This window comes from Falco punctatus (genome assembly GCF_963210335.1).
Source record: "Falco punctatus genome assembly, chromosome: 4".
Lineage (NCBI taxonomy): Eukaryota > Metazoa > Chordata > Aves > Falconiformes > Falconidae > Falco > Falco punctatus.
In genome coordinates, this window is record NC_137583.1 from 62,593,853 (window position 1) to 62,614,256 (window position 20,404).

The 20,404-nt window shown below is 40.7% G+C and overlaps 2 protein-coding genes across 4 annotated transcripts; one reads left to right on the forward strand and one right to left on the reverse strand.

The window, feature by feature from the left end:
* The first annotated feature begins 851 nt into the window (after positions 1–851).
* GTPBP4 (GTP binding protein 4) lies at positions 852–12,159 on the forward strand. The gene is made up of 17 exons (XM_080385115.1): positions 852–998; positions 1,766–1,936; positions 3,224–3,327; positions 3,402–3,538; positions 4,111–4,211; positions 4,633–4,725; positions 5,230–5,421; positions 5,507–5,572; positions 6,409–6,498; positions 6,942–7,052; positions 7,304–7,381; positions 7,490–7,541; positions 8,114–8,214; positions 9,119–9,316; positions 10,185–10,250; positions 11,330–11,464; positions 11,962–12,159. Exons 1-17 carry the CDS (start codon positions 951–953, stop codon positions 12,112–12,114), a joined length of 1,896 nt encoding a protein of 631 aa, XP_080241241.1. The 5' UTR covers positions 852–950; the 3' UTR covers positions 12,115–12,159.
* Positions 12,160–12,302: 143 nt separating this feature from the next.
* On the reverse strand, positions 12,303–20,379 carry LOC308062891 (isopentenyl-diphosphate Delta-isomerase 1). Of its 3 annotated transcripts, XM_080385122.1 has the most exons (6): positions 20,095–20,379; positions 19,244–19,407; positions 18,152–18,244; positions 16,684–16,814; positions 15,315–15,518; positions 12,303–13,554 (listed from the first exon to the last, which is right to left on the reverse strand). In XM_080385122.1, exons 1-6 carry the CDS (start codon positions 20,226–20,228, stop codon positions 13,483–13,485), a joined length of 798 nt encoding a protein of 265 aa, XP_080241248.1. In that variant the 5' UTR covers positions 20,229–20,379; the 3' UTR covers positions 12,303–13,482. The 3 variants fall into 3 exon arrangements, with proteins under 3 accessions (XP_080241248.1, XP_080241247.1, XP_080241246.1); XM_080385121.1 differs by lacking the exon at positions 12,303–13,554 and having other exon boundaries at positions 13,581–15,518; positions 19,244–19,404; positions 20,095–20,327; XM_080385120.1 differs by lacking the exon at positions 12,303–13,554 and having other exon boundaries at positions 13,581–15,518; positions 20,095–20,322.
* Positions 20,380–20,404: the final 25 nt, after the last annotated feature.

The window sequence follows — 20,404 nt, forward strand, 5'->3', positions numbered from 1 at the left end:
CTATTCACACTCCTTGTCCTCCCAGGGTTCGTGACCTACAAGCTCGAGCACATTCCCCTCAGCTAACCGATTGCCACCCATGGTCCTGATTTCCAGAACCGCTCCTGCAGCCTGTTGACTGCTACTGGCCTCTCTTACCACCTTTTCTCTCCAGTTTCCCATACTTTTTCCTCCCTTAACGACCTTAATCCCTCCCCTTTTCTAGCTTTGGTCTATTCTCTAACCACTACATAGTTTTGTACAATCCCAGAACGCTCTACCCAGCATCCCTAAGGCGTCCCACAGCCCTGCAATCCGCAGGGCGACCCAGGCAGCTGCTCCTGTTGACCCATTTAGCGGGTGGCACTTCTGGGCCAGAGAGCTGCCTGCTTGCTGTGACAGCCTGGGGAGGAGACGGGTCATGTGGCCATGTGGCACTGGTAGGGTTATTGGGGTCCCTTCCCCCATCCTTACTCTCCTTAGTGCTAACAGAAACCAGCCTGTAATCACATAAGCCAACAGGGTGAGGATGTATTTCGCCGTCATGGTCCTACAGGGCACAGAACAACGCTGCTCTAAATCACACCAACAGGTCGTTGTTTGAATCCCCGCTCACGCTCAGGTCTTTCTCTGGCAAGACCCCAACTTAATCCAGCGTGCTGCTCCCCCCCCGCAGGGCCCTGCGGAGCCCCGCGGCCCCCAGCTCCCCGCGGCCCCCAGCGGCCCCGCCGCAGGCCGCGCAGCGCCCCGAGCTCAGGCGGGCCGGGAGGGCCCCAGGCGAAGCGGGGCCGGGTAGCCCCAGCCCTGGAGCCCGCAGGAGAGCTGCAACGCCCCGCCAGCCCCTCAGCCCCTGCCGCCCTGCCCCGGGCCCTGCCCCGGCGCCTCCCCGGGCCGGAAGCGGCGGCCTCTCGCGACGCGGGACCGCGGCGCTTCCTCTTCCGGCGGCGTGCAGCGGGGCTCGGGCGGCCGCCATGGCGCTCTACAACTTCAAGAAGATCACGGTGGTGCCGTCCGCCAAGGTACGGCCGTCGCTGCCCCTTCCCCGTCCCCCAGCGCCCCACAGCGCGGGGCGGCCCCTCAGCCCGGCGCCGTGCGGCGGCTGGTGCCGCGTGTGAGGACAGCGCTGCCCACCCCCTCACGGCGCTGCCGGCGTGGCCGCGGGCCTCTCTCCTCCCAACCCCCCGCAAGGCCGTGGACTCGCCCTGCGGTAGTGCGCCTGGGCCTCGCGGCCGGTACCATGGAGGGGGAGGGGGGAGCGGGAGCGGTGGTCTTGTCAGAGAGGAGCACTGCGGCCTTGTGCGCCCTCAGCCGCGCAGGGGTGGCCCCCGCAGAAATCCCCCGTTTCCCAAACCCGTGCCATGCTTAGCCCCGCCGCTGCGCGCATTCAAGGTAAAGTTCTCTCCTAGTCTAACGGAGGCGCTTTAGTGACAGGTCTGGTGCGCGGAGCGGCGCGGGGGGCTCGGGCCTGCTGTGCTGCACCGGGGGGGGCAGGGGATTGGCCCGCCGACCCCCCGGGTTCGGGCTCCGGGGGAGCTGGGGTGGCTTCCCGAGCTGCTACTGTGGCAGCTGTGGGCGGGGGGGCACCCCTCAATGGAGTGAAACCCAGAGGGGAATGTGCAGAATGCCTGTTACGGCCTGGAGATGGGAACCTGCCCTAAAACATGTTGCAAACCACATATGGAGGGCATGTGCTTAACTGGTCTGTGTACTCCTCCACCAAAACAAAATGTATGGCTTTATAAGAACTTGACGATTCATGTAATTAATAGTGTTTCCTTGATTGCAGGACTTCATAGATTTGACATTGTCAAAGACTCAGCGGAAAACCCCAACTGTCATTCATAAACATTATCAAATCCATCGGATTCGACATTTTTACATGCGAAAAGTCAAATATACTCAACAAAACTACCACGATCGACTCACTCAAATCTTAACAGATTTCCCCAAATTAGATGTAAGTGCTTTCTTGTTTAATCATAAAGGAGCGTTGCTTTCATGGCATCAGGAATACTTCTTTAGGAGTTTATCGGGTTTATTCGAGTTTATTTTAGCCTGGATAACATCTTGCTGATGCACCATATAGATTATTTTGACTGATTCCTGGTAGATTTTACTGGGGAATAATTTTAGATAAACTTGTTCTGCAAAAATAGTATGTTCCTCCTAAGAAAGGAAGACTTAAATTGTGCCCATAAATGGTCATTGAAGGATGGGTTTTACAAGGTTTTAGCTGATCAGATAGGTTTGCCAGAAGTTGCTGCTGAATGAAGAGAATGCATGCATTTTTTTAAGTATGTTATTTCTGCATATTTCTTCTTGGCATACGCGTATGTAAGTTGTGTTTACAGTTAGTCTTCCCTAGAAAATATTTGCAAGAAGTAACAAATGTCCGCATAGGTCACATTGCTTCCTATCATCAGCTTTTCAGAAGTTACTTTGACTGTATGAACATTGTTCTTGGTCCCGTAAAGGATAGTGTTGGAAACACACTCTAACAAGATGCACATAGTCTTGACTTACCAACAGCTGCAACTGGATCCATGTGTTCAGTGGGGCTTTTTAATAGGCAGTGTTCTGCTCATGCTTAAATTGTTGACCCACAACCATATTTTTTCCTGATATTCTCATATCCAGTGAGTATTACTGCAGAATTCCCACAATATCTTCTGTGTTGTGTTTAACATCACATGATGAAATTTCTGCAAATAAATAACATAAGTAGCTGAAATATTTTGTTTAAAAGATTTGAATGAAAGATGCTGCTTCCTTGGAAAGCTGAAGAATTTATTTGGGTACTGGAGAAACCTTTTTTATCCAGTCTTTCACAGAATTTAATTTAGCACTCAGAAAAAGGGAAGAATTAATGTTGTTCTGTGTTTCTGGTATAGTATAAATTTGCTTTTAGAAACTACTGCTGCAGGCTTCTTCCAGTTTCTTACTAAAAAATTAAAAAAAGCCTTCAGAGTTGTAATATGAAGTATTTTACAAAGCAAAAGATCAAATGGAAACTCATTTATAAGCAGTCCAAGATGTGTTTGCAGAAGAAACTTAAAGCAATTAAGATTTGTGCATGTAATGACCAAGCAGGTTATTTTTTCTTAGATAATAACGAAAACTGGCTTGTATTGTCATTTTTGTTGCTGTACTGGAGAAAAAAAAAGAATTTACATAGCTGCCAAGAAATAGTCATCTTAAAGAAGGAAAGTATTAGGCTTAATTTTATTTTATGCTTTCCTTTTAGGATATTCATCCTTTTTATGCAGACTTGATGAATGTTCTCTATGACAAAGATCACTACAAGCTGGCTCTGGGACAGATTAATATTGCTAAGAATTTGATTGACAAGTAAGGAACATTGATTTCTTTGATCTTGTACCTGCCTGGTTGGTTGTTGGCTAAATTCTTACTTGTCTCCACAGTGTTGCCAAAGACTACGTGCGACTCATGAAATACGGTGATTCTCTTTACCGCTGCAAGCAGCTGAAACGTGCTGCTCTGGGGCGAATGTGCACAATTATCAAAAGGCAGAAACAAAGCTTGGAGTATTTGGAGCAAGGTTTGTGTTATAGATAGGCTAAAATAAGGCATGTGAATTGGATGTAAAATTTATTCTTACACTTAATAACAGTTAGAAGAATGTGTTTAACACAGAATATAGACACAGGAAACAAATACTTCCAAAATCCCCAAATACTTAGAACCTTGTTTTCTTTGAAAATTCTTTAAATTTTGTGGTGTTACTAACAGTTATAAAACACACTTTTTTGCTTATGCCACAGCCATGCTTTTATTTCTCCTGATTTTCACTAACATATATTTGAAAAATAGTGCCAAACATTACTACTTACTTCAGGCTTACTATTCCTACAGGTTATGTTGCCTGATTTGATGAGGTTATTCTAGCTAAAAGACAGTGGTCTTTATTTTTTAAATATTTATTAAGTTCCCTTTTTTGTTGTATAGATACTTGTGGAATTTGCAAACTATTAAATGTTTTCATAAATGATTAATCAAATTGGAATGTCAGAGAAGTTATTAATTTGTATATAAACAATTCAGCATATGAATTTTTATTCCATTTCAGTAAAACTTACTTCAAATATTTGAAAAATCTTTTTAAAATTTCAGTGCGCCAACATTTGTCTCGTTTGCCAACCATTGATCCCAATACACGAACTCTCCTGTTGTGTGGCTACCCAAATGTTGGAAAATCAAGCTTTATAAATAAGGTATGTGAATCTTTTTTGGAAATAATACTGAGATACCATTTTTATTTAACTGAATGGGTTATATGGTATACCATACCATATTTAACTGAAATAAGGTAACATTTAAACAATCTGATACCATGATGGCACTGTCTTATGTGAGCAAATTTGGTAGCAAATTCAAATGTGCGATTAGAGGTTGAATGAAATTCCTGGAGGGATAAATGGAAAATTGTGATAGGTTTCATGCTTAAAAATTATCTTTTCCAAAATAGCATGTATCCCAGTAACATATTTTCTGATAGAGAAATGCTGGCAGAGAAGCCAGAATAATTATTTTTTAACTTTTTTTGTAGCAAACGAAGTATATTATAATTGTGATATGCTGCTTGCAACTTCAGGAAATTTTCAGTACGTGTGTGTGAATTAATTTTGTTTTAAGGTTACAAGAGCAGATGTAGAAGTGCAGCCTTATGCCTTTACCACAAAATCTCTCTTTGTGGGACACATGGATTATAAATATCTGCGTTGGCAGGTAAGAACTGTTACTATTTTGCATTTTCTCTAAAGAATCAACTGGGTATAAAATGATTTGCCATTTAGCAATATGAGCTGCATTTTTGTGTCTTGATGAGACATGTTTGTGTCTGAGACATGCTGTGCAAGGTGCAGTGTGCCAAATAAGGGCAGTAGTCAAAATCTGTTCTAAAAATGTATCGGTGTGTTTTCAGTTTGAGGGAAGAATGGAAATGGAATTACTGACTCAAGCCAGCTCTACTTTTTATCACTGTCAAATTCTGGGCCAGGGCTTTCCCTACTTGTTCAATACTTGGAGTGTTATTTATTCTGAAACCTCATTCTTCTCCTGTTACTTCATTTTCACACTCAATTTGGCTGAGTTTACAGTCTTATTTATGACTGAAAGGAAAAAATATTGCTGTCTCAAAAAAGACAATATTGATGAGAAATCAGGCACATATTCTAAAAGAGTGTTTTGATTATTTGTTAATAATGCCTGACTTAATTATGTTAATTTTAGGTAGTAGATACTCCTGGTATTTTGGATCATCCTTTGGAGGATAGGAACACCATTGAGATGCAGGCTATAACTGCGCTTGCACATCTTCGTGCAGCTGTGCTTTACATGATGGATGTGTCTGAGCAGTGTGGGCATAGCCTGCAGGAGCAAGTAGACCTCTTCAGAAATATTAAGCCATTGTTTGCTAACAAGGTAGGTTTGGTTTACATTATTAGTAAACTCCAGGTTTTTATAACATTATGCCTTGAATTATAATTATTTTTTTTCTTCTTGTTAGCCACTTATAATTGTTGCAAACAAATGTGATGTGAAGAGGATTGCAGAACTTCCTGAAGAGAGTCAGGTTAGAGTACTACTCTCATCTCTCTGCTGACATTCACAAAAATATCATGCACATGTCTCGTGGACAGCTGTCATTTGTATCAGGCAAAAACTTCTACATGATCATTTCTTTATCTGGCTGTTCAGTAATGTAATGGAAAAGTAGCTTTCCAGATCTTGACCTGTGTCTTTCTTGAGTACTGTTTAATGCATGTCCTTGTATATTGATCCACTCTTTAATCCTTACCCATAAGCTTTCAGCTAGCTCATCATCAATCCTGAGGCAGAGCTCCATGCGTTCTAGCTATTCTCTTAGATACACATGCGAATGTCGTAAACGCCAAATACAAAGCAAGTCGCTAATGGTTTCAGAAATCTCTGATGCTGTAAGAACTTCCTATTACTGCTGTAGTTGGAAGTAAAGCTGAATAGCCTTGCTCAATAATAATTTCAGTAAGAGTTCAGGGAGAGTGAGCACTAGATTGAGAGGTGTTGCTGAACAGTTGCAATAGAAGGTCCCACTGGATAACACATTGTGTATATATGGGGCTAATTCTTTTTTATCTACAAATTCAGGGACACATAGGATTTGGGTTTCTCTCACTCTTTTTTCCCCCTTTTCTTTTAATCTCCTTATGGGTCATTTATGGGGGCCTTTTAGAAAATAGTTATTTGTTCATAAAAGAAGAAAGATACAGAACTGTATTTGTGAAGTTTCTGTCATCTGTTCAGAAACATTCTAATAAAATGGTAATAATTTGCATGTATTGGTACTGGATTAGGAATTATGTTCTTGATGTATCGGTATATTAAGAAATGGGCAGAATGTCATTCTTTGGGATAATGTTTCTATTTTAGAAAATATTTGAAACTTTTGAAGCAGAAGGATTTTCTGTAATAGAGACAAGTACTCTAACAGAAGAAGGTGTAATCCAAGTTAAAACAGAGGTAGGTGTCTTTTTCTCTCTATTAAATTCCAAATGAAGAACTAACATTTTTGCCTTATTTGTATAAATTTAATCTCAGTTAAACTTGCATTATAGTGTTAAACTTTAAGCGTTTTACCCTTTATAGCCTGTTAAGCCCCAATGGACTTAGGTGCAAATGGAAAATTGTGTCTAATACAAGTCATAATTTTAAGAAAAATAGATAGTTTTTTTCTGAGTCCTGTTGCTTTCTTTTACTGTCAGCTCATTGTTAAAAAAAAAAAAAATTATGCATCTTCCCATGACACTTTTTATATAAAATAATTCAGTACTTTCTTGAGAGCTAGAGAGATAACACAGAAGATGAAATGTGAAGTGAGGTATTTGGGATTGAAAGCCTGCTGTGTCGTTTGTTGTATCAGAAAGGCCTCATTCCTTACCTGACGTTGCCATATACGCTTTCAGGCCTGTGACAGACTGTTGGCCCATCGTGTTGATACTAAAATGAAGGGAAATAAAGTGAATGAAGTGTTGAATAGATTACACTTGGCCATGCCAACCAAGAGAGATGACAAGGTAGGCTGCATGTTTACAGCATTTCTAGTGTATTTCACAGTACTCTTGAGTAGGATAAGAATTCTGTCATCTTGACAAGTGAACAGAATAATATGGTGAAATTTATATCTATAATTGCCTCTGCTGGTGGGAGAGTTAGCTTGGGATATTTGTATTCTTTAGCAATACATTACTTTGCAATAGTGATTTATAGCGTTACAAAAAATTGATTCAAACTTTTTTATTGGGGTGGATCATTGCATTAATTTCAGGAGCGGCTGCCTTTTATACCTGAGGGAGCAGTAGCACGCAAGAAGCGCATGGAAGTAGACACACCCAAGAGAAAATTGGTAGGTGGCATCTCTTAATTAGGAAATAAGCAGATGGATTTTACATTTGCTATATGAGCCCATAGATTTTAAATTAGATGGTATATAAAGCCATGTGTGTCTTTGCAGGAGAGAGATCTTGAACTTGAACTGGGAGATGATTATATTTTGGATCTTCAGAGTAAGTGTGTGATATAAGAATAGTATTATTATTAAGCAGTAAAGTTTGGCTATTTCAGTCTTAAGGGAGAATACCTAAACCTGACACCTTTCAACTGTGTACCAATGGCACCCTTTTATTGCATAGTGTCCTTTACATCTGTTCTGAAACGGGTGATCTTCAGTGACTGTTCCTTGTTTTGTAATGTCACTCAGTTGTTTCCCATTTTAGAGTCACAGATGTATAATGACTGGTCTGAGTGGTTTTTTCCCATCCATTTTATATTGCACTACCTCATTAATTCTTGATGCTCTCTTTGTTAAGAAAGTATCAGTATGAGAGAGGCTGCATGTATTCTGTTTCAGCTGGATATCTGTTGCATATTACGGCTTGGCTGTGAATCGTGTCATCGAATAGCATTTGGTGGTAGGAAGGTGCCCAGAAATATTTGTAATCGTCAGAAATGCTACCAAATTCTTGCCACTTAGGGATATGGCACTTTTTTAAACTGTGATCTGAGTAGTGTTTTCTGTCATTGAACATTCTTTGAAATGATTTTTTGACTCTTTATTAAATTTTGTTATGTTTTTAAGAATACTGGGACCTAATGAATTCATCTGAGAAATACGATAAGATACCAGAGATATGGGAAGGTCATAATATCCTTGACTACATTGATCCGGATATAATGAGAGTGAGTTTTCCATTATTCTTTTTACACTTTTCTTGACTCTTCATTCCTTTATTTTAGTGTAAATTACCTTATTTGTAGATTAAAAAACAATATGTTTTGAGAACAAGTTCTTTTACATTATCTGCACTTGCATGGGAGAAGATACTGTTTTCTGAATGATCAAGGACAGAATTTCAGAAGAACGGAAAACTGCTTTACCTTGTCCAAATGACGGTGATCTTATCTTTTCCATCCTAAAACAGGAGATTTGCAGAAGTTGTATTTCCTCATTCTTTGACTACAGCCAGAAGGAATGTAGCTAGCAAAGTTTATGTATTATTACTAATACGAAATTCACCCATCAGATTTATGTCTACTGGAGTATAATGTTAAAGCAAATTGACTGAATTCTCAGTTTATAACAGTTTTATTTAATAACGAGCACTGTCCATCTTTCTTGCTGTTTGTTAAGGAGTAGTAGTTCGTGCAGAATGTGGAGCCTGCCGGTTACACGCTTGGGTTCATCTGAATTGCTGGTGTTCCAGACTCATGCTGAGTGTAGAAAGAGAAGGTTTTTTTTCAGCGTGTGTTTCCAGAAATGACACAGCTAGCACAGTTCACAGCACAGTACATCTGCATTCACACAGTAGACAGTGTCGGGGCAGTCACAAAAATACAGCCAAACTATAAAGTGATGTGATCAAGTTAAGTCGGCGTAGTATCGTGCCCCGTAAGTTCACAGTAATCTGTATCACCAGCTGTGTTAAGTGTGGCTGAAGGGGTCATTATCAAGTAATGTGGTTCCTTCTTTGAAGGGTCTGCATACTGTCATGGCCCTGGGCCATGCAGAAATGTAATGTTGAGGATTGTAAGTCAAGGATTTGATGAGCATCTTGATTTTCATTTCATCTCTTCAAAATCTAAGAAACTGGAAGAACTGGAGAAAGAGGAAGAGCTGAGAGAAGCTGCTGGAGAATACGACAGTGAACCAGAAAGCGAAGATGAGGAAATGATGGAAATCAGACGGTTGGCACAACAGATCCGAGAAAAGAAGAAACTGAAAATCCTGCAGTCAAAGGAAAAAGATACTCGAGGTCCAAGGATGCCTAGAACAGCTAAAAAGGCAAGTATAGAACATACTGCTACCAAAGTCTTGCTGATGTGTAATAACTTTATGAAAACATGTGACAGTAATGGGTAGTGGAACTGATCACTTTTTTTCATGTTTCATGCTCTCACTTGCTACATGCTTCCTTCTGTCCTCCTAGGAGTTCTGGTCACTACTTAGTTGTGGAGGCCAAACTAAATGAGTGAGAGTAGCCATTTTTGTTTTCTGTCACACAGCACATCTGTTGTTAAATTCCATATGTATTTCAGAAAAAATTTTGAAGAATAAGATTCAGCTCTTTTAATTGTGTTGTTGCATTGTATATTGTTACTACAGTTGTTCGATTATTTTAAATTCAAATAATTGGGAGATTTATTTAATTTCTTAAAAGCACAATCATGAAAAATTTGTTAAGGGCCCCTCCCTGTGCTGGAAAAGATGGTGTGTTCACAGGATCTTTTGTGACCAGTCCAGGACGATTGCAAAGTAATAAACTGGTAACTAGACATTTTGAGAGAATGAATCTAGCTGATTTTGCACCCAGTATTTCTTACCTTCCCCAGAGTGTGTGCCTTTTGGGAGAGAAGGAAACATTTCTGACTGAAATACCTGTCACCTTCCCCCCAAAAAGGCAAACTATTTGAAAGGTCTTTAGGAAATGCTGGCACATTGCGGTCCTGTGAAGAAGTATTAATGGGTGAAGAGAATTAAGTTGCAATAAATGAAATGGGAAGTTATGACTTTCTTTATCTGCTTGTGGGATATACCAAAGGAATAAATATGTAGTGAATATAATGGGCTTTTGGTGGTATATTAAGACAAAAGATAAGATGGAACCATACTTTTTCGAAAGAAATGTGTTTTCTTAACTATCTTTTTACAGGTCCAGAGGAAGGTGCTAGAGAAAGAAATGACTGATCTTGGGCTTGATATGACTAATAAAGATGATGTAAGTTTTTGCTAATTAAACACAAAGTTTATCTAAAAGATCAATTTAATTATATGCTAAATTTCTTTGAACACATTAAAAATGCGTATTACAGTTGGCACAAGAGAGAGGTAGAATCTATTAGGGAGAAAGTAGGGAACCCAGATGAGGCAGTTGATACTGGAATTTCTGAGTGTTGTAATCATAACATGTTGGGTAGGCAGAAAAATAAACTAACATTTATCAAGGATCACATATATATGCACAGTTTTCTATTAGAACTCTTGGAATTTGCATAGGAATCAAGAATGGGGTTTGGCTAAACACACTTAATTTCAAAGTCTGCTTCATCAGGCTTACCTTTCTACAGTTCTTTAATTCTGTAGAGTTTTAATTGAAGTTTTTGAGGGCAACTGGCATCTTTAGATGTAAGGCAGCTAAAGGACTTCAAACAGATTTGCCTTCAGGAGACATTTCATTTTACAAGAAATTAAAACAAAATCAATTTTGTACAGCAGGTTCAGCAGTACTATGGCTATCTGGATCTTAAGACCTCAAATTCTTTTAACTAAACAAGGAGGTAGGAAACAAGGAATGTCAACACTACACATCTGAAACAAGCATTTATTCTTCTCAGAGCTGACACAGTGAGAAGGAATTTAATATATATGCTGTAGGATGATAAGCCTTCATGTCTGAAATTCTTTAGGGCTGTGTCCTGTAAACAGGGCACTAATCACGGTGTTTCTTCATTGCTCTTTTGCTGTTGCAAAACGGCATCAGTATTGCTATCCATTAATTTGTCTGTGTCTTTTTATCCGTTACTTATGAATCTACTCAGAAAAAATACCAGAAAACTGGAGTTAGTAATAATATTGATAATGAAAATAATATGCTAATAGTCAGCAACATTTGAATATTACTGTAGGACAGAAAGGCAGTGACCAAGAGTTGATAAGGTCTTTGTTACTATGGAATAACCAATATAATGTATCTCAGTAGTCCACTTCCTGTTTTTTCATATTAGTCTAGTTAGAAATGGAGCATATCTGAGCGATTGTTTCTTGTTATAATGATTAAAGTGGTATTTTGAATTTCAGGCACATTATGTGAGAAGGTCCCGTAGTGTTACAAGGAAACGTAAGCGTGATGAGTCCGAAACCCCTAAATCCACAGCACGCAGTCGCAGCTCCTCTCGCACACCACGGGATGTTTCTGGCCTTCGTGATGAAAAGGTTTGTTAAAAGTTATTTACCTTTATCGTAGAAGACAGCATGATTGTACTTAAACCAGCTTCTGGGAAACTTCATGCTAGGCTGGTTGTGTTTGTCCAGAGCTCACTTTTCTTCTCTTTGCAATTTCATCTTCTGTTCATTTGGACTCTCTATACTGCAGAAATGCCTAGTTCATTCTTACAAATACGATGTAATGATGCTGACCAAGGAAGTACATGTCAAATTTTTATCTGTAAATGCAAGTATGAAGGAGGAGTTGTACAGACTGTGGAGTTCCTCTCTTAGTAGGTTAGGAATTCCAGGGACAGCGCAACTGTATTGTTTGTTAATGTACTGGAAAAGGATTGGTGTCACTTGAAGTGATGCTGTTCTGGAGCTGCAGATGGCGGTCTATGTTTGGTGTTATTTAATGTCCTTGTTAAAATCACCTAGCTTAGTGGGTTTTTATAAGGTAAAGCTAGCTACCTGAGTTTGTTTGTTTGTTTATTTTTAAATAGATGGTGAAGAAGGTCAAGATTATGGCAAAGAAAGCTCAAAAGAAAATGAATCGCCTGGGAAGGAAAGGAGAGGCAGACAGACACATATATGACTTGAAGCCAAAACATCTGCTGGCTGGAAAAAGAAAATCTGGTAAAACACAGAGAAGATAAGCAGTCTTCAGAAATAAAACTAAAATCTCAGTTTATTAAAACTAATTTCTAGTCCTGTCTTCTTTTTTGGTAATACAGTGTTTTAAAAGTATGTGGTTTGTGTTAGTGGTTGATCATTCCATTTTCTTACTCCTGACTTTCACGTAGCAGTAAAGTTCTACGTAAAACTAGATTTAAAATGAGGTTAAATCTAGAAATGTGAAATATTTGTTAATGAAGCTACTATCAGAATTAAAAATGCACAGCTTCATAAAGTAACACATCAGGGAGGTTTGGCTTTCTGTGTGCAAGTTAATTCTTTGATGGCTAGTCAGTGATGAGTGTATGTCACAGGTAGGGGCTGAAACTGGTGGTGGGGTAATGGGAGACAGAAAAGTACTGCACAAAGTCCACATTCCTGCACTGACCCTGTTCTGAAAGACCAGGAGAAACACTGCCAGTTCACAGAGCTGAACGGTGACTGAAGCTCAAGGAGTAATTGCCAGCTTTAGCACTGACCTGCCATCTGTTAAAACCTAAACCAGCATGGGCTGGGAAGGTTACAAGTTACAACTTTTAATATTTCAGATCAATATAAATATTTCAGGTATGTAGAAAATGACAATCAGATTGAAATTTTGTCCTGAGTGCATGTCAGTTATGCTACTGTCATCATCCTCTGCTTAGGAAGCCTTTGCTCTTCAGAAGCTGATAGACAAGAATTCTGCATCTGTTCAAGGCAAAGTACATTGTCAAATGTGAAATATTCCATTTTTGTCCCTAGTTGGTCAAGAACAAGGTAGGAATTATCTAGGGTTTCATAAAATTGTGCATTATTTGTTGCCTGAACAACACACTTAAAATGTACAGTTTTAAAGACTAAATGGGTATCCAATGAAATACGCATATTAAAAAACAACCAATCAACCAGGTAACAGGGAAGAATCCTTAAATTATTATTGCTTTTTAAATACAATAGGGTAAGGATCATAGAATGGTTTGGGTTGGAAGGGACCTTAAAGATCATCTGTTTCCAAGGTCCCTGCTGTGGAGGGTTGGAAGGAAAATGTTCAGATGTCACCTTTAGCATACTAGAGCACAGGGTATACATGCATACCCTTTCCCTCATCTACTTCACATAATAAATTCAGTATTAAAAACATACTGTAATGCTGCAAAGTAGTCCAATGTCAACAAAAACTTTAATATCAAAACTTTAAAGGGATTTTGAAGAACTGTTAGAACTTTGCTTTCAGCTTCCTTATGCATGTTATTTCTACTTGAGGATATGCTTTGTCAGCTTGTGCTAAAGGTGAGCACTTGAACTAGAAAAGCAGAACTTTGTTACAGGAAATTCGTGCCCTGCTGCCCCCCCCCAATCCCACTGCTTCAGTGGTCAACAGGGATGGTGTTGCTCATAGTGTAGTAATGACTGGGATTATTCTCCATGTGGCTCAAAGTCTGGAAAGAAAAATGACAATCCAAAGTTTTAGGTTAGGTATTTTAATCATAATCTTATATTTAAGATAGTGTTTTATTTAAAAAGTATTTTAAGTATTTGAAATGTACTCAATTACATTATTTGTACAATGTGGCTGATTGCACTGAATTCAAGACAGCTGTTCATTGCATCACTATTCCCTCACCCACTATTTGCTTCAAAACAATAAAACAGTTCAGGTCAAATTACAACAAACTGGGCTCCAAAACCTGTAGGTGTTGAACCACTAGAGATGGCAGCACATAGAAGGTTCAGTGCTGCAGTCACAGCTGGGGCGAGAAAGAGAAGCATCTTAGCCACTGTAAAAAAATCAGCTTTACCTTGAAACCACAGACTAGTTACAACCACTTCTCATTGCATGTAAAACATGGTATGAAAAACATTCTATTTCATCAAGACACCTCTGGGAGAAGTGAACTGAAATCTCAGTCGAGTTGCCTGCTCACAGAAGAAATCACTATTACGCTTTTTTGGGGGAGAAAACCCAAATCCAAGAATTTTAAATTCAAAGTGAGATACTGTTGATTATTTGTCTGATTTTAAAAAAGCCTTCCATTTTACTTGTTTCTAGCAATTGACTGCACAGTCAGAGGATTAGCTCTTTTCCAAGTAACTGAAATTAAGACCTGGTATAAACTCATAAATTATCAATCTTAAATTTTTGAGTTTGAGGGGTCCGAGTTCTCCAGGAATGACTTGCAGTGGGTGTTGCAGGGAAAAAAGCTTTTATCAAGATGCCTTTGTTTTCTGGAAGATGGGGAAGAGTCATTTAATGCACATCCCTTCTCCAAAGGAAGGCCATCTTCTATATTAGATAGGTACCAAATACATTTGGTATAATTAACCACCACCAACAACAACTTTTTTTTTTTTTTTAAAGAGATGTCCAGTACTCTGCCATCAACTCACCAGAAAAGGTAGTAGGGAAAAAACCCCAAACAAAACCTGCAATGTTTATTATCTAAAGCTGTGTGTGACACTGCAGCACGTCAAAGTGAAACTCAGTCCACACAGATAATCCAATTACTTAAGCTTTTATGTTTGGTTAATTATAGAGTAGCTGAAGAGATTTGCTGTCTGCAATTAAAATCATCCTGATTACTTTGAATTAATTGTTGGGTTTTTTTCAGGCAACTAGTCATCTCACCATCAATGCAGGGCTCAAATTCATTTGTAATTGCTACTTTAGAAGGCATAGTAACATACAGCTGAGAATGTACCAGCTCTACCTAACAAGCTGGACAGGATTCGCCCAACTTGCCCTGCCAGCGTGTGTAGCTAGGTGAGGGAGTAAGAGCAAACCGGGCACACACAGACTGAGGATCTCATGTCACACCAGGTAACGGAGGAAGATGGACCCAGGGGTTTCTTACGTTACCATCACCCATTTCACATGACAGCAAGCTTAACTCACCCAAGACAACAGGGCTGGGGGGAAGGGGAGGTGAATATAGAAGAAAAACTCATTGGCTATAACCATCTCTGTGTAAAGTAATTAAACATGCTCCAGGTGAGCAAATCTTATGCACTCAAGAGTCATAAGCTACCATAGTATTAACAGGACAGCACATCACTGCTAGCTTTCAGCATCTTTTATCCCACCTATTTACATTCGATGTATTTTTTCATGATCAACAAATTTGTTCAAGTTACTTAAGTTATCCCACCACTTAAAAAGAAAGGTCTCTGCAATTAGTTTAAACCACGGAGTAATCTTAACTTCATTCTTGGAAGCTTTGTCCAAGAGCTGTTTCAGTTCTTTCTGTGTCACGTAGCAGTAGCTTTGGATCTCATTAGGGTCGGGATTCAGCATTACGTCCTTCTGTACAAACAGGATATAGTCTATCTCATGTTCACCCCAGATCCCATCAGACTTGGCCTTGTAGTGAATCCGCGTCAGGTAGGAGATTTCTTCTGGAGTTACCTATAACCAGAACGCTTGTCAGAACCGGAGCCAAAGCAGAACAAATGCATAACTAGGCATTACAGAATTAACAGCTATTAGGCTCTTCCTTAAAAAGTATTCTCCCCCAAGTGCACAATTGCCATGTTCTTTGTGAAGAATTACTATGAATAAAAATATATATACTGCACTTTGATGACATGAATTGCACAGCATTTCTCTAGTCAGACTCACTTTGTAGTATTTTGGAGTGAGTATGTATTTTTGGAGTATAATTGAGTGGATTTCTTCTATACAGTAATTTCAAATAATGTTTACCAGACTTCAATACACATTTACTGAAGCACTGATGAACACAAACACTTGCACCCACCTCTCACCTCCCAAGGAAAGCACCTGACTGCTACTTAAAGCCAATGTCAAAACTGGTACTGACAGACCCCACAGAACCCTGACCTACCAGGCATCTGCACAGGCTGCAGACCGGGTAATTAGTTCTGGGCACAACCCAAGCATTGTGTTTCCCCGTAGCACACTACTGCCACATCCTGTGGCACAAACATAATTAGTTACAAAACCTGGGAAGAGATTTTGGCCATGAGCACAATTCAGCTAGCTTCAACCTGCTCTCTGCGTACTCCCAAACTGCCACCAGAAAGGAAGGTACCAGAAGTGAGCTGCGTGACTACTCTGGAAGAAACACCGAGTGCCCAGGCCACCCTACTTCCTGTAGGCAATTTGGGATTGCAGAGGGACTTGTACAGGGATGCTGGCAGCACACTCGCAGTGATGCTCTCCAAGAGCTCCTGTATCAGACAATGCTGACAGAGCTCAGCCGTCAGCCTGGAGGAAGGATGGCACAGCGCCTTCCCCTAGCCAAGCGGGGCAGCCTGACCAGCTGGAAAACATGCAGGCACCCAAAATTAGACATGAAGCAATGCAATCCTTTACAGTGCAATCTCCTCTTTGGCTCCTATTTAGTTTGAGCAGTGGAATATTCTGAAATACCATTTACAGAGATAAGCTTTGAGACTCCAGGACATAGATAAAGTAGTCTCAAATTGACTAAGTTCCCTACATTTCCAAAGCCAAATTCATTTTCAGGTTTCAGGCTGACCCTATCTGCCAGATGCAGTTTGTAAATGGGCAAACACTGGCAAGAATTGCTTCTCCCTCCCTCCTTTACCTGCTCCATCGGAATTCCTAACTCTGCTTTTAGTCGTCTCTGTGCTGCTCTCCGAACACCAATGGCATTATTTTCTTCCAGTTCTAGTGGATGGCTTAGAGGATGACTGCAACAAGTGTTGGTAAAACAATCTGCAAGAAGTTTGTATCAGCACATTTTTGTCACGTATAAACCATTGGGGAAAACAAAACAAACCCCCAGAAAATCCCCAGAGATGTAGGACAGTCATTCAACACATCACAGTTTTGTTTCTCTTTTGCAGAGAAGAGTCAGAGAAGGAGGATATTTTCACCTCTTATTTTTCTTTACACATTTTGCACGAGGATTCGCCTCTACTAAGTACTCCTTTGCAGGTTAGTGTTTGATACACATGACAGATGTGCATTCTCACACCCAAGATAGCATCAACTTAAAAGTTGATAAAGACCTTGTTTATCCTGCAAATGCTAACTGAAATTACTTTGGGGAGCTTATATGCAACAGAATATTGAAAATATTCCCAGACCTTCAAGACCAGCTGACAGTAGAAGTAAATAAGCAGTTTATGCTTGTGTTTAAAGGCCAGACCCACTATACTCTGTTCAAAGTATAGAAAACTGTTCTCAGTTACGTAGAATAACTGTGATTGGCCAACCTTTTATCTGTAGAAGTCTAGCTTGAAATCATCTAAAACCAGAGTCAGATTACCTACAAACTACACTCAAGCATTTTGATTAGTTAGTAGTCAAGGAAAAAATTAAAACCAATCTCTAAAGTAAAGATTCCTTTGGAAGGAAAAAAAGGTCTTCCTTCCTCAAGTTGAAGAGGATTAGAAACACCTGTATTTGTTTTCCTTCTGAAGTGCTGAAACAAGACAGCTTTATGCTTCCTCCAACATGTCTCATGTAAGTTATTTTTCTTTCATTCCACTTCTTATTTTTATGCCTCTCCATTTGTGTTTGATAGTAATAGCTCAGGAGTCTTCAAACATCATGCTTTATATGGTTTGGCCACATAGTTTCATTTCTTCTATAGTTAAAAAAGCGTTTGTTAAGAGATACGCAGATAAAGGCCTGCAGACCTCACCAAAACACAATGCAACTGCTTCCACACAGCAGGGCTCTGCTATGCATCAGCTACATGTCTTTACCAGTGGAATGAGAACACCTTTCACAGCTACCAGAGCAATTTCTTCAGCTCTGCTAAGTATGTCTTGCAGCAGAGGAGGTAAACACACACTCTGCACTTGCATAAATAGGATCAAACATGTCAGGGAACAATCATTTCCCAGGAACACCTATAACAATAAGCTGGCGTTCCCATTACCTTACTTCATCCACAAGTTTAAGAGTATTTAGAACCATCTCCTCTCCAAAGTAGTAAATTCTAAAACCTCGGAATGAGTTAACACTGCAAGATTAGACTGGCATATTTTTTAAGATACTGATTTAAATAAAACATTTTGATAAATACATATTTCAGTACTAACCCGGAAATGTTATTTTTGCACTTGACCTCTGCTGCAGCAACAGTTTATTTTCTGTATTAAATAAGAAAACACTGAAAGCTCGGTGCAGTAAACCTAAAAATAAAAAAAAAACAAACAGAAAGCACTATTTAGCAGAGGAGAAAAAGAACATAAATACAGTTTAAGAGCTTAGAATGGCTTCATTTTGGGATAATGAATCTAGAATTCATATATGTTAAAACCCAAGGATTTAATAAAAAACTCACAGTTACTATTTAGGTTTCCATGGCAGCTTATGCAAAACATCATGAAATGCTAAGAACAACAATGCAACAGAAGAGTTCTACTAAACTTGGTCAGCCCGCCATTCTGAACACGCACCTTTGAGCAAGCTTCTAAGGAGGGCTCAGCATCCATGAATTTACTATCAAAAAGAGATGGCTCAAAAATTCTGAAAAAAATGTATGGAATTTCAAGATGCTTCTAGAAAAGTACAATGCAAAATAGGCTCCCTTAAAAACAGTACAATTGCTGTTTTCTGCAGCTTTTGAGTTTGTTATTCCTCACTCTTCAGGAAGACGATTCCCCCAAGTACAGAAAAGGAGGTCACAAACTACTATGAGATTCAAGAATTTGACCAACCTCAAATAAAACCCACAATCAGTTAGAATGACAACCAACAAAAGAGCCTTTCCTATTAGCAGTATATGAAGTAGAACTCTGTGTGTACTACTTAAAATTCAAAGTCTCTTCTACTTGAGAAGAACTCAGCAAAGAAGCAAGTCACATTCTTTAGAAAAGGCTACACAGAATCAGGTAGCTACAAGAGGAAAAGAATATTATTTTGTCATCAAAATGTGACTCAAAAATATTCATCAAGACATACAGCTTATATCCCAAATCACAGATTTCTCTCCTTTGTTGCTGCCTCCAATTGTGTGTTCCTCCATACTGCAATATTTTTTTATATTAGGTATTATATGCTGGAGGAGTAGGGAGATGTGGGGAAGTACTTGGTCTGGCCTAAGATTAAGGCTTTCATTTAATCGTGACTATACTTCTGATAATATTCAATCAATTTAATGGTTCGATTAGAAGGTAAGCAAGCTGTACCTTTATCAATGTTTTCATTCAAGTGACAATTTTTCTTGGTATCTGCTCCAACCTTATTATCATTTTCATCGATAAGGATGCACATTTCTGCCAAGAGCTGCACCTGCTGCTCATCCAGGTGATCTGTGTTTACTTCAGGCATTGTGATGGTAGCAGAGGTTCTACTAAAAAAACAATGAACAGTCATTCAGTTATAGTAACATCTATAAGATCGTGAGCACAGTGTGAGAAATAATCCAATGGCTAGGTTTTCCAGCACAGTGTAAATTGTGCACCAACTGTATTTTGGGGAGTTTACAAGCTTTTAGATTTCAGACGTTTCCTATCCATGACACAAATCACATAGCAACATTCTGTAGGAGCCTGAAAGATTTCTTGTTTGTTTCTCTGAAGGCCCATGCAGCAGCTGCTGCAGGAGAGCCGCGCCAAACGTTAACATCTGGATCGGCTGGCAGTATGGGAACCCCAAACGTGACCCCCAACAACGCTCACCCTGCCTGCTCCCGCAGCCCGTGCGTGCTCTGCGCTAACGCTGGGTTACATTTACAACGCCAGACACCGTCTGCACCGGTATTTCTCCCTCTCCCCACCAGTAAGAACCAACAGGGCTTCCCTGACGGGGACACGCAGCCCAAGGCACTTCCAGAACAGCCACACCGTCACCGCGGCCCCGCTGCACGCTCCAGCCAGCCTCCCACCCCGCAGCTCCCTCCCCCGCCGGGCCCGCTCCCTCGGCGGCTGCCCCGTCGCCCCGCAGCCCCCTCCCCCGCCGGGCCCGCTCCCTCGCCCCGTCCCTTGGCAGCCCCTTCCCCGCCAGGAGCGGCCGTCGCCCCTCCGCTCCCCTCCCTCACCTCTCAGCCCAGGCCTGCCCCCTGCAGCGGCCGGCGGCGGACGCGAGCGGCTGGCGGTAGCGGCACCAACGCCCCTGAGGGACGGGGGCTCGGCGGCCGCCCGCGGTAACAGCGCGGCGCAGCACGCGCCACATGGCCCGTCACCCCGCCGCCGCCAATGGCAGCACCCCCGCGCACCAACGTCACCGCATCGCCCGATCGCCCCACCGCGGCGCGGCTGCCCAGGAGGCGGGGCCAGCAATAACAGAGGGGAAAAGCGTCGGGCGCAGCCAACCGCAACACAGCTAAGTAGAGGCACTGACCAATACGG